Below are 14,763 nucleotides of genomic sequence, written 5' to 3' on the forward strand. Positions count from 1 at the left end.
TACTGTATTGATCATTTGGCACATACAACAAAGGACAAATTTTGACCTCAATGTCTTTCACATAATCACATAAAAAGTACCTACAATTCTTTCATTTAGTATTTATCATATGACATAGAACACTAAAGCACAGGTAAAGGTCCTTTGGACCATGATGTTGTGCCGAACTAATTAAGCTAATGACACCTAGTCCCTTCTGTCTGCACATGGTCCATATCCCTCCATTTTCTGCATGTTCATGCGCCTATCTAAGACGCTCCTAAATGCCTCTACCACTGCCAGCGCATTCCAGGCACCCACCATTCTCTGTGTAAAAAAATTGCCCCGCCCATCTCTTTTGAATTTTCCCCCCTCACCTTAAATGCATGCCCTCTAGCTTTAGACATTGCAACCCTGGGAAAAAGTTCTGTCAAGTCTCCCCCCAGCCTCCGCCACTCCAGAGAAAACAACCCAAGGTTGCCCAACCTCTCCTTGTAGCACATGCCCTCTAATCCATGCAGCATCCTGGTAAACCTCTTCTGCACCCTCTCCATAGCCTCCACATCCTTCCTATAATGGGGCAACCAGAATTGAACATAGTACTCCAGATGCGGCTTAACCAGAGTTTAATAAAGCGGCAACATAACTTCCTGGCTCTTGAACTCAATGACTTGACTAATAAAAGCAAGCATGCCGTACATCTTCTTTATCGCCCTATTGATTTGTGTGGCCACTTTCAGGGAGCTATGGACTTGGACCCCAAGATCCCTCTGTGAAATTAGTTTGAACTGAACCCACCTGAAATATGATGGCCTATAAAATATACAGGTGTTGGGGGGGATTGTTAGGAACTGGGTGAGAAGTTGTCGGGAGTAACCCCGCTGCATACCAGAAGCTACTGCCAAGCATCTCAAAGCAGGTTCTGGTTACGTTTGAATGTAGGTCAATTGTGGGCATTAGCTTGTTGGTTATGGACTTAGCCATGCTAATTTAGACCAGTGTGGGACAACCATTCTCTTAGAGGACAGAACACACTCTGACAATAGAGTGCTGTATTTCTTGTAGAACCAGGAGGAGTAAAAAAACATCTCTCCCAGGATAAATACTTATCTAATGACTAATGAAAGAACGTGTAGCCAACTCACCACCTCACACAAATGGTGCACATAGGTGAGTCTTTACTACTTGAACCTGAAAACAACAAATGCTATAAACATAAAACTGCAGTTGCTGGAAGTCTGAAAGTAAAATAGAGGATGCTGAAACATTCAGCAGGTCAAGTAGCATCTGTGGAGAGGGAAACACAGAGTTTCAGGTCAATTACCTTGCTTCAAAACAGGACAGTGTTAAGATGGGAAGGGTGGGAGAGAAACAGAATAAAAGGGTGGCTTGTTATGGAGGGAAAAGGCAAAAGAGGTGACAATGCAAGGAATAAGGAAGTGGTCATGGGATAGATAGATGGATGGATGGATAGATAGATGCATAGATAGACAGACAGATCTACAGATGGTGTATATGAAAACAGCAAAATATTTATCTAAAATTGCTGAATTCAATGTTGATTCCAGGACTCTGTAATGTGTGTATTCCAGAAATGAGATTCCACTCCTTATTTATGTTGAGCCCATTGGGGCAACATAAGAGACCAAGGACTGAGAGATTGGAGTGTGTGGAGCTGGAGAATTAAAGTGATAGACGACCAGAAGCACAGGGTTACACTTACAGACTGCACAGAGGTGCTTTGCAAAGTTGTCACCCACTCTGCATTTGATTTCTCCTGTCTAGATGAGACCACATCATGAGAAGTGAACAGAGTTTAGTAAATAGAAAGAAGAACAAGAAATTGTTGTTTAGCTTGGAAGAAATGTTTAGGACCAAGGATGATGGACAGAGAGAAGCTTAAAGAGAAAGCTGGTGCACCTCCTGTGGTTACACAAGGAGGTGTCAGGGAATGGTAGAGTGAGTTGCTGGAGATCGAGGAGTGAACCAGGATGTCACAAAAGTCTTGTTGGGAATTTTGCAAGGAGTATGTGAGTTTATTGGCGACTTCATGCTGTTGTTGCCAGAAATGAAAGCAGCCAAGTCCCCAAATGCAAAGGCCAGTGGGTGGAAGGTACCCCAGGGAGAAACCCTGCCAGTGTTCTGGGAGAAGGGTGAAGACTTTGAGAGTGGAAGTGCCAGCTGAGGGCTCAATCAACAACAGATCGATAAATGAGGGGCTGAGCAACCACGTTAAGGAAAATGGGCAGAAGTGAACAAAGAAGGCGCTTGACTTGCTCTGCGAAGGATCCCCCAGAGTTCAATGGTTTTTTTTAAATTCTAATATTGCTGCTGTGGACCTAAAGCATTCCTCCATCTCCCTAGTACCCCAATTCCAGCTCCCATTACCAGTCTACCCCATTGCCAACATTTACCTCAGACCACTCACAATGATGTAAGCACCCTGATATTTCACTTGAGTTACATCAATATTCACTTGCTTAAAGTAAAAATCAACTTGCCTGTGGTGGTCCCAAAATAGACCTAAATGAATCTGAATCTCACCTTCTTTGTCTAGAGATTTTCCCCCTCCAGTTGTTTTATATCAATTACTCCAAGACAAGCAACATGCACAGAATTTATTATCAATAATAGTAGATAAATGAGTTTTTGTTATGAGCTAATCTGATAAAAGCTTGTTAAAAATGTGTCTGGAGATTAGTTTCTAGTTGGCAATTCTGTGCTGCTTCCAATCAAGTTCCAGATGCAGAGCAGATCACACAGCTGCTGTTGTGTGGCTCAGTTAATAACCATTCCCCAGTGGAGATCAACAACTGATCAATAATTCTCAATAGTATTAACTTGAAGCATTTTAAGAGAAAATCTTAATGTGTTAGAAACATTTACCTCATTAAGTTCAATTTCTGTACTCCGAAACTCTGTCACACCTTTGATGAGCTTTGAGTTAATAAACAAAGCTTCTCCAAATCTGTAGAAAAAATTATAAAATTTAATTCATAGTACGTTCTGTACCAATCCATGCATTTTAATATGGCTGAGTCTTCAAAACAAAACTATTTTATCTTATTCCAATGAATGATTCCAGTGAATAATACCAATTCTTTTTACCTTGAATTAAGTATGGCCCATTTATCCTGAAAAAATTTCCAGGCCAAATCTCGACCATTTGGATGTTTAGCCACATGAATTAAAACATCTATGACATTCTGATCAGGAACCAATTGGGAACTTAATGAAAAGTTAAGAAGCCTTAAAGAGAAAACAGATGTATCAGTCCATTAAGTATTTTCATTTTGGGAAAGAAATAAAAGACTTTCCAGTTTAGCATACTTTAATAGTCAATTAACCTGTTCAGCAAAAAGGTATTCTTGCTGCATGCCAAAGACTCCAGTAGAATTTTCTTTTCCAGAACCACAGTGGAGGATTGGTATTTGCTCCAGATAAATTCCCACACATTGTCATCCATGAGTGAGATCCCAGTGCAGTAGACAATGTCTCGAACATTTGGTGGTATCCTGAAACATATCAATGTAAAGTATCAGCATGCACAGAATCATGTCCAATGCACTGCTGGTGTTAAGATCTAATCCATTTAATAAACCAAATTTGATTTTAGTTCTGGGTTGAAAGCTGCAGTCTGTAAGCTGTTTGATCTGTGACTATTCTTCTGGACAGGGTTTGATAGCAACAGCATTATTCACAGGCAGAGGGGAGATGATTGTGCAATTCTTCTGTCATTAGACTGAGGTTAACTTGATCCATATAATTTGTTTGCAACTATCTTCCACTCACCATATATTTTGTTGAGAGAGTACCCTGCTTTTATTGAGAGAATATTGCTGTCACTCTTTAAATAAATCCCGTTTCCTGAGTCAATTGATTTTTGCTCTGTAATTGATAATTTGCTGAGAACAGACGTATTCCCCACCCTGCCTCCAATTATTAGCTGCCAGAGTTGGCATTAATACTTTATTTTATAAGATAGTAACTCCGTTCTTCTCCTGATTTCGCTGATTCCTTGTTGTCCTCCAAATCACCTGGCCTGGATGTGAATGGTGTCAGTATATTTGACGGCAAGGTCCATCACAAGCCCAACATAGCTCTGTTTAGCAGATTCAGGTTTATTATTACTGACTTATATGTCATGAAACTTGTTTTGTGGTAGCAGTACAGTGCAAAGACATAAAAATTACTATAAATTACAAAATAAATAAAAAGTGCAAAAAAGGAATAACAAAGTAATGTTCATGGACTGTACAGAAATCTGACAGCAGAGGGGAAGAAGCTGTTCCTAAATTGTTGAGTGTGGGTTTTCAGGCTCCTGTACCTCCTCCTCAATGGTAGTAACAAGAAGAGGGCATGTCCCGGATGGTGAGGGTCCTTAGTGATGGATGCACCTTCTTGAGGCACAGCCCCTTGAAGATTACTCACTCTACACTTCCAACAAAAGTTGTTTAATACAAATCTACAGTCCATGCTTATTTTCCACTTTAGGGAGCGGTTTAGAGAGTATGCATTATGAGGAGAGACTAAGGGAGCTAGGGCTTTACTCTGGAGAGGAGGATGAGAGGAGACATGATAGAGGTGTACAAAATATTAAGAGGAATAGATAGAGTAGACAGCCAGTGCCTCTTTCCCAGGGCACCAGTGCTCAATTGAAGAGGGCATGGCTTTAAAGTAATGGGTGGGAAGTTCAAGGGAGATATCAGAGGAAGGTTTTTTTTACCTAGAGAGTGGTCAGTGCATGGAATGCGCTGCCTGGGGCTGTGGTGGAGGCAGGTACATTGGTCAAATTCAAGAGATTGCTAGATAGGCATATGGAGGAATTTAAAATATAGGGATGTGTGAGAGGAAGGGGTTAGATAGTCTTAGGCGAGGTTTAAAGGTCGGCACAACATTGTGGGCCGAAGAGCCTGTATTGTGCTGTACTGTTCTATGATTTACCAGGTTGTGAACAAATTCAGCATAGCTGATGGCTACTGACTGTATATACTAGCTAACAGACAGCAGTTGTACAGATTGCAAAAAGTAGACAACATACCACTACAATCTCAGAAATCAAGAAAGACATGCATTGATATATTTCCCACAATCCTTTCCAAATATCACAGAGCACTTTGCAACCAATGGAGTACTTTATAAGTCTAGCCACAACTGCAATGTAAAAAGGTGACATGCACAGTAAGCTCCCACATACACCAATGCTAGTTAATTTGTGCTTAGTAATAGTTAAGAGTGTAACGCTATAATAGTTAGTGTAACGCTATTACAGTGCTAGTGACCCAGGTTCAATTCTGGCCACTGTCTGTAAGGAGTTTGTACATTCTCCCCGTGTCTGCTTGGGTTTCCCTCAGGTACTCCAGTTTCCTCCCACATTCCAAAGACATATGGGTTAGGAAGTTGTGGGCATGCTACATTGGCGCCAGAAGTGTGGCAACACTTGCAGGGTGCCCCCAGAACACTCTACGCAAAAGATGTATTTCACTGTGTGTTTCGATGTACTTCACTGTGTGTTTCGATGTACATGTGACTAATAAAGATGTCATATACTATCCAAAATAGCAGCCCGGTCAGCTTGATTTAGCGTCTTATTTGAAAAGCAACACTGACAGCGTCGCACCCTGTCAGCAGTGGATTGGAGAGTCACCCAAGACTTTTGTGCTCAAGTCTCTAGAATGGAACTTGAACCCTAAGCCTTCTGACCCAGAGGTGACAATAATATCAACTGAACCACAGGTGACAAAAGTAAACAGATAAAAGCCCAATAAGGAACTGCTTCCCCATTGCTTTGTAGGAAAAGTATTTCTACTTTGAACAGAGCCAAAAGTCTGCCTGCAAACACCCTACCAAAGGATTATAACCGAAGGCTTTTATGTATTCAGATCTGTTGAAAAGAATAGAAACTTATTAAAAAACAAATAGCTCTCAAGAGCAACAGAGTTCAATACAATTAATATAAAGTGAACTGAAAACTGGCATATACAGCTAGTGCATTCTTCATTGCATCTCATTCAGATTCATAGGTGAACATGCTGATTTCTGAAAGTGTAAAGAGATTAAGATTGTTGCAGATCCACTCTGCCAATAGAGAAGCTGCCACCCGATTAGAAATAAGGGCACACACGGCCCATAATTTCACAGCCATTTATTTTAATGGTGGCAACTTTATCTGCAGTGCACATCAGTTTTTCTAACTTACACAACTGGAAAGCATATCTTTTTTGTTGTAGCATAATGTTGTCTATGTACACCTCAATAGCGAGATCAGCCTTAGTGGTATTATATCACTTTTGGAACGACTTCCCTTTCCAAAGCTGAGTCTTTTTTAAATATGTCAGAACTGTTGGCACACTATGCAGGGAGCTTGCAGGGTCAAGTTCATCAAGTACAAGCCCTCCTATACCACTGCACACCTCATACCATATTTAGAATAAAGATGGTCAGCAGGACAAAATATTTACAGTAAATATCGATACTTTTGGAAATTGTACTGGTCAAATATCTATTAATTCACTCTGCATGGAATTCACATTTTCAATGTACTACCTCCAAAGTTGCACAATTATTAGCAATATACAAAAAGAGAACAAATTACCATTTTTAATGGTAACAAAACTTAAGTAGCAGATCAATTACTTTAACCAAATCTATTTTTTCTATTTGTTGGTTCATCTGACTCTACCAACTAAAACTGTTGGCTTTGATGCTGATGTGCCAATTTGTAGATGCAAAGCTTTCTGCTGTACTTCAGAAATGTCTGAGTAACTATTTGTCAGGTTTGAGTTTTGAAAGGAATGTGCCGTCTGTGATCACCATTTATTGAGCTTTCAGCACCAATTATTTCCTTCCCTTGTGGCATTCTCAGTTAAGGAGCAGATCAAGGCACCAGCTTTGGTCTGGCACAGCTGACAACTTCCAACATTAAACACAGACTTGGTGACAGAAATCTGTTGAGTTCTCAGCCGTCAGCTGCTGCTTTTTGATATTGTAACTTCGCAATGATTTACAACGTACATTTGAAGCAAAGAATGTCACATCTTCAATGCACCAGAAAACCATCTAATCTCTGCCTGAGTCTTAGAGTCACACAGCATGGAAACAGGCCCTTCGGCCCAACTGTCCATACTGACCAAGTAGCTACATATCCCTCTAAGCCTTTCCTATCCATGTACCCGTGCAATAACAAAGCAAATCACTGGTCCTGAGCACAGATTAAGATGCTGCATAAACATGGGCAGCTAGAAATTCAACAGATTGAAAAAAAAACTTGATGCTGTGCAGCTGCAGTGCTAGTGTATGCAAATAACCCCAACAACAATTTTCAGCTGTCCATGAGGCTCAAGGACCAAGACAAATAAATATAATGGCTACTGCATACTCAGACTTCATAAGTGTAGCTAATCCCACTGAAGAGATGTTGCAGGAAGATCACTGTAGATCAGTGGGATGGGGGATGGTGGGGGGTGGAGGGTGATAGCCAAAGAGTCAAAGTGAGATAGAGAGAACTGAGCCTGGTGGCATCAGGAGTCAGAACCATTGTGGTTGGGAGCATCAAGGATTGGGGATGGCAGTTGGGTTGGATATATGTGGTCCATTGCTCAAGTAAGGTGGTAGGGAGAGAAGGGATGTCAGACAGAAAGGCAAATGGGTGATAAAGCTGAGCTGCATGAGGTATGGGGCTGGGGACAGATGGACACACAGTCAGGGGCACTAAGAACACTGGCAACATGTCGAACAATATGAAAACTACTGACCTGCTGACTGACGCAGCCTTGGACTCCAGAGCAGCAGATTCCCTTAAGGCATGCCTTAAATGAATACCGTTCACAGACCGAGTGCTCATAAGAATTTTGTTCTACCGATGTCAAGACATGCTTGCATATCATTCATTGTCACTGTGTTTGCTCAGTAGTCCTCAGGCATATGTTATCACATACATGGATAGCATGCACACCATTGGATTTTAGATAACATTCACTTATGTAACACATTGAATTGCTTGATAGAATTTCTAGCCCGTCAGTTATTTCTTTATAATCCTTACAAGAGAATATTTATTGACTCACCATCATCTTACTTTCACTTAAACACTCTCTATTAGTTCTAGAGCTGACATATTGGACACCTATGGTCTGGAAACCCCTCCTGCACAATTCTAATCTCATCTTTAAGATATATATACCTGTTTTGATCAGTTTCCATCCATTCTGAAAGAAACAACATGGCCTTCTCACGGCAGAGGACAATTCCAAATTTACAAGCCAGGATAAGAATTTTTCGGCGCAGTTCCCTGTTTGAAAAGAAAACAGTGGGTGAAAAGGTTTTCCACCTGATGTAAAGTGCTGATGATTTGAAAGATGATGCCATATGACAGCTGAGTCTCATGTTACAAACAGATCTTGAAGTTTCACAAATGGAGGCATCAACTTCTGCTGCCAACCACATTCAAACAATGTTATTAATGCAAGTTCTGTCTGTCATCACCTTACCAAATCAGAAGGCTGCTTAAAAGCAATATGAATGTATCAGCAATCTCATTTGCTCCCTTTCAACAAGTTGCAAACTATGCAGAAATGTATCTTTCCAAGAACGAAATGCTCGGTATCACACAGTCAATGATGCAAGATGTGCAAAAGCAAGTCATAATGCTACTTTAAGAGAATTTTTATTACCCTTCAATATTGAGTTTGCTGCAAGTTAAGAACTTAACAGTCCTCTGGTTCAACTCAATCAGTAGCACCTATAGACTCTCAGAACCTTTTGAGGTAGAAACTTGCCTTTGGTTAATAGTCCTAACAGTATTTGGGTATCATCTGCCCTCTTGATATTCAATGAAGTTGATGGAATTGTAAAATATGAAAGCAGTACAAGGTGTGGCTGATGTCACAACTCATCAAGTGAAATCAGCCAAGGCCCATTTCTTCTCCTCTCTGTTCCAATGACCATGAGCAAGGTTTTATGTGGTAATTCCTAACCTAACCAAACCTGCATACACCCTCCTCCCAACCTCCCAATTACCCAGTGAAATCCATTCAAAACCAACCACTTTATGAGCTCGTCACCTTCAAGCAGTGGCAGTGAGAGCAGTAGACACTTGTGCCTCACCACAAAAAATGGGATGAACTGGTTTCTCATCTCAAACTCATTGTAAGCAACCCAACACTGACTCTCCTAGGGATGAGATTCTGCATAATCTTTGGACTAAGCTGGATTCACTTTGGAGCCACATGCTTCAATGTCACGTTCTACTGTTTTTCTTTAAAAACGGGCAGCCTAATGAGCGAGAGTCGTGATGCACCACCGTCCACTGACTGCTTCCACTCATGTACAACACTCCGGAGCACTCAGAACAAGCAGCTAACAAAAGCTAAAGAGAATGCAAGTGTGGGGCTTCACGTAATGATGTGTAGAGAGGGAAGGGAGGCAATTCTCTGATCAAAAGAGCAAAAGATCCCAGCAATCCAGCAACTTCACTGTAGAGCACACCCATGCACCAAACGGCTAACTTAAGGAAGTGTGATGTCAGAGGGAGTGACTCTTGGAGGCCTGAAGAAGCATTAGTGAGGTGCTACTGAAAATCTCCCCAATGTTAACTATGCTGTTGTATCCATCAATAGTTAACCAAGGTATTTTATTATAGGTTAACAAGTTAGATAGAGTCTAACCGCCAACTCTCTTGCCATTTAATTTCATTACCATACCCTAGTCCCTCACCATCATCATTCTTGGGATCATCATCGACCAGCTTTCAATTGGAACAGCTTTATAAACACAATGGTGACAAGAACAGATCATAGGCTGAGTACACGGCATTGAGTGACTCATATATAGATACATTTTTTGTTACAAACATACTTTTATATACCTCTCGACTCCCCAAAGCCCTTCCAGCATCTACACAACACAAGCCAGAAGTATGATGGAATACTTTCCACTTGCTGGATCAGTGCCACTCCAGTAACATTCAGGAAGCTCAACATTATCCAAAACAAAGCAGCCTGTTTGATCAACGTCCCATCCACCACCATAACATTCAATCAGTCCACCAGTGGTTCACTGTGGCTGCAATGTGTACTTGATTTTAATTTTCACGTACTTATCTGGTAGAAAAGTTACTGTTGGGAAATATTAATAATGGTGCAATACCAATACACTATTAAGTGCAAATGTATTACATTGTTATTGATGAGTGACCATTTATTCAAGAGCTGGTTTCGCTCTTAGAAAAGAGCTCTGACATTGCTTTAGTCATTCCATACCTGTGGCAGTATTGTACATGGAAGCAACAGCAGCAGGGGTAGGTCATGTGGCCCCACAAGGCAGCCAACCATAGAATACAAACATATTCCTTTAAATTGGGATTTGCGCCTAGTGATAATCTGCCTCTGATTCAGGGAGTCACCCTATACTCCAGTAGTAGCCTGTATTTTTATATTTTCCTGACCAATCAAGATGTCCATTTTGGATACACTGTATAATCTGTATCTTGAAACCCAGGGTTTGAAGTCCCCAGATAATCACAGAATCATAGATTTGTACAGCAATGAAAGAGACCACTCAACCCAAAGGTCACCAAATTGATCTCCCTTCCAAATCGTGGTCCCAAGCCTTGTAGATATGGCTCATCACACAGAATTATCAGAAATCATATAACATCTTTCTCTCCATCCTCTTTAAGGTATTACACATGTGAAGTCATAACTATGGAGCAGAGAGATAAAGTTACCTTCGCTTCATGCAACTTGCAGTTTAGCTGTTAGGAAACATGGAATGTTGTGGGAATGAGTTCATGTCTAGCAGTACAACTGTGTCCAAAGCAAGTGATAAAGTGAAATTAGTCCAAGTAAACTCATTTCAGACCAAGTGTGATGCACACCTTCTAGCAGCAAGGTACGGATGTGAAAGTGCCACTGCTTTGAATACTCGTTCAAAAGGCATTTAGCAAAATTCCACATGAATGGCCTGTTAGTGAAAATGAGAGCCATGGAATAAAGGGGTCAGTGGCAGTATGGATAAAATTTGGCTCAAGTTCAGAAAGCAAAGTGTCATAACATATGGTTACTTTTCAGACTGGAAGATGATAGACAGGATTGTTCCCAAAGGATCAACACTGGGACCATTGGACACAGATTCAAAATGCCAGACAAAAGTCACAGCGGGATTGAGGAAAGCACTCTCTGAATTATGATGATCTGGAACTCACGACCTGTAAGGGTGGTGGAAGCAGTCACTCAGAGCTTCAGTAGGGGAACTGGAATAATATGAGGGAAAATAATATGCAAGGCTATGGGCATAATGCCTGGGCTGAGACCAATTATATCGTTGTATAATGGGCTTTATGGGTTGAATGGCTTACTGTGGTGAAACAACTTAACGATTCATCGCTCTAGGTAAGGGTCACTTAACTTGATATGTGGTGATACCAGGGAGACGTTCACTGTAGCATCTTACTAACAAACTTACACTGATACTAAGATCATCATTGTTGGGTTCAATCCAGGATAAAACTAGAGTTGGAAAGTGATCAGCAATGAACAGCCAACACATCAAATTTAAGTTATGTAATTTAACTTCACTTTTCCAACCACTGATAATCCAAAGTCCTCAGATGTGGAACAGTTAAGAATCAACAGTGACCCTTGTAAATAAATTTCCCACCAACAGCACTGAAGAATGATTTTGCAGGGTGGCGCTACTGATTTGACACCATAAGCCCACATTTGTTAACATGATCAATATTTGCTAAACTGTTGAAAAGCTAGTGGGCTAGAAATTCATCCTCTGTTAAGTGTACATGTAGTGATTTAAGCATCTTGATCACCACTTCTGAAATTTAGTTCCATTCAATGAAACATTACATTGTACATTCAGTTTGTACAACAAAGGATGAGTTTATACCCATGCATTTATTGAGAAACAGTTTCTAAAGCTTGACAAAGGTAAATGATTTTAACTCAGTCTGATATGATGCTTGAATAACAGAACTGTTTGCTGCATCTTCTGGCCATCCCAGGAGGTTGTACATTGGTGCAACTTGCTGCAGAATATATTGCTAAAGGAGGAGAGAAAGGATAAGAAGGTAGGTTATTTTTCTTATCAATCTAATTTCACAATTAAAATGGTGTTAGTCATGTATTAAGCTATGCATATGCTGTTTTTTCACATTTATCACATTTGATAATTGCTCAGTTATTCTTTGGACTATATCCTGACAAAACTACCAATCAGAAATTCAATGTCTACAAACTAAAATTGTTCATATTAGAGCCACCTGCACTAATCTCCTTTCTCCCCAGCATCTGACCTTTATTCCAAGTACTTAACATTCTCTCTTTAATATCATGATTAGCAGCTTTAATTGCTATCTGTGGTAACGTTTTCCACATTTTTTACTTTAGAAAAATTCTATCATATGTGTAGCTTCAAGTTAACTTTAGTTAAGTTAGTTAATTGATTATGCAGTCTGACTAGCACTTATTCTAACTAGCACTTATTGTCACTCTGTAGCTTCATATTTTAGTACTCGTGCTCACAAAACTCTGAGAGGTAAAATTTCATTGCTGGTTACTAAAGAGGTGCAAGAGGATTGTTCACCTGTTGTACTCACCTTCCCAATACCAACTGATCCCCCTGACTTCAATGGAATTAATTGTCAGAAGGGGGAATGGAATGGACAGCTATTACTCCAGTATCAGTGACCAAAGACAATCTGTTACCCAATTATTTCCTACTATGTTGTGATTATTTTTCTGTTGAATACATGAATCTTACTTAAAATTTAAACTCTTACACTAAAAATGTTGTACTCCTTGTTCCGATCCACCAGCCGGTCCAGGTAAAGCAGTACGTTACTTGCAGCATGCCATGGAAGAAACTCTTTCTCCTTATAAAGGTACTTTATAATCTCCAGAGGAATGTTCTGTGGTAAATAGCCAACTCTATAGCACAGAGAGAAGGAGAGCTAAAGACAATTATGCATGCATGGTAAAAATCTGATTGTATCAAATAACTATGTTTCAAACAGTTCCTATGCAGAAAGGGTAGGGAAACAAAATTCTAAAAAAAAGTGATTGGGTTTGTTAGACTATAATTATTTCAGACTGCAGTATTATCATTTATTCCATCTCAGTTTTTCTATCAGATACTGATATGAGGTTTTTTTTTGCGCCATGGGCCATCATAATCTGGAACTCGCTGCCTTCAAGGGTGCTACAAATAGGATCAATCATTGAAAAAGAGTGGGTGAATGGGACACAAAATTGATCCACTAGCAGCTGTTGAAGACTTGATGAGCTGAAAAGTCTCCTCTCATGGTTTAATACTTGGATTCTGTGCTTATCTTTACTGCCTGAACAAGGTGCAACAATGATTAGAGAGAAAAATCTAACAATTAGTTTCTCAACTAAAAGGCAGCAGAGAAAAGTCTAGTCAGAACCTCATTTCCCAACTAAATCAATAGACAGGACTTGTAAATGGACGAGCTTAGATGGGCATCCTGATCATCTGGACGAGTTGGACAGAAGAGCCTGTTTCCATGCAGTGTTACTCTATGACTTGAAGCAGGCAGTTTCAACCATGCCCAAAACAGGTAGGAGACTCTTTAAATATGCAAGTGGGGGTCCTACACCTGTTCTAAGATCCTGATTGCAGTTGGCTTGAAGAACCAACAGAATGTGCAAACTATGCCCAGTTGCTTGACCCTTTGAAACGTCCAACAGCTCAAGTTCTGAAAGGGGCTGGAGGCAATGCAACCAAAAAGCAGCACTATATACAGTCATAGAAAATCCCATCTGACTTCTCACATCTCCATGAACTACTACCTCCTCCCCCCCTCTCCCTACAACATCCACACCTGCACTAGGGAAAATTTATAGGGGGAATTAACCTACCACCATGTCTTTGGGATGGTGGTAGGTTAAAACTGGACCACCCAGTGGGAGAACGTGCAAACTCCACACAGTCAGCATCTATGCTCGGGATCAAAGCTGGGTCTCTAACCCACATTGCCAACCGTGTTGAGATCTCTCAGTGCATTTCACATCATGATTTTCTTCTTTAATGTGACTATCTCAAGCTGATAAGTAGACCTTGATTGTAAAATCTTGATTGCCTTGGTGTACACCAAGCAAGTACCAGACAAGTAATCTAGGTTTTTGATGACTACCTTTGTGCAAAGGATGGACAGAAGCCTCTGCCCAAACTTAATCTAATAAACCTTTATCCTTCTCAGTGAAAATGGTGCATTGTGCTCTCCAGTACACCCTCTTTTTTTTACCTCATAGCACCCATGTAAGCAGGAATTTTCCCCACAGGAAGTGTCTCCCATCAAGAGTTCAGTTTAGAAATGTTGTCATTTCTTGTTCACAATATTCCTACAAGTTGCAATAGGAAATTCACCAAAGCCACTGCGATTTTTGAGACCTGCTCTGGGTAGGTAATGCTCCTCACCAGGAACCCAGTGTTAAAAGTAGTACCCAGTGTACTTCTTTCTGATGACATGAGTCCAAGAGCAGATTATTGGCAGCAGTTACATCTATATGGTTCCAGGCACAATGCATTTCAAAGGTCTGTGTTTGCTTGGAGCAACTCTTCTAGTATACTATCAAGAACAGGGTTCACTGATGCTTGTAGTGAACATCTTCTTTTGTCTATTTTTAATTTTCCATCATACCTGGTCTTATATAATAACATTTTCCAATGGTCAGAAGCAGGAGCTGCAACTCTTGGCCCAGTTTCCCCACTGGCATGTACTTTCTCTCTATATGTTTTGCCTAACAGACCACT

General features: G+C 40.5%; 1 protein-coding gene across 1 annotated transcript in view; it reads right to left on the reverse strand.

Moving 5' to 3' along the window:
• LOC127578364 (thyrotropin-releasing hormone-degrading ectoenzyme-like) overlaps positions 1-14,763 on the reverse strand; it is an 87,720-nt gene that overhangs the window by 1,038 nt on the left and 71,919 nt on the right. The window contains 6 exon segments of the mRNA XM_052030306.1: positions 2,866-2,947; positions 3,088-3,228; positions 3,327-3,494; positions 8,162-8,269; positions 11,934-12,031; positions 12,770-12,917. Coding sequence (XP_051886266.1) covers positions 2,866-2,947; positions 3,088-3,228; positions 3,327-3,494; positions 8,162-8,269; positions 11,934-12,031; positions 12,770-12,917 — 745 coding nt within the window.

This window comes from Pristis pectinata, chromosome 15, assembly GCF_009764475.1.
Source record: "Pristis pectinata isolate sPriPec2 chromosome 15, sPriPec2.1.pri, whole genome shotgun sequence".
Classification (NCBI taxonomy): domain Eukaryota; kingdom Metazoa; phylum Chordata; class Chondrichthyes; order Rhinopristiformes; family Pristidae; genus Pristis; species Pristis pectinata.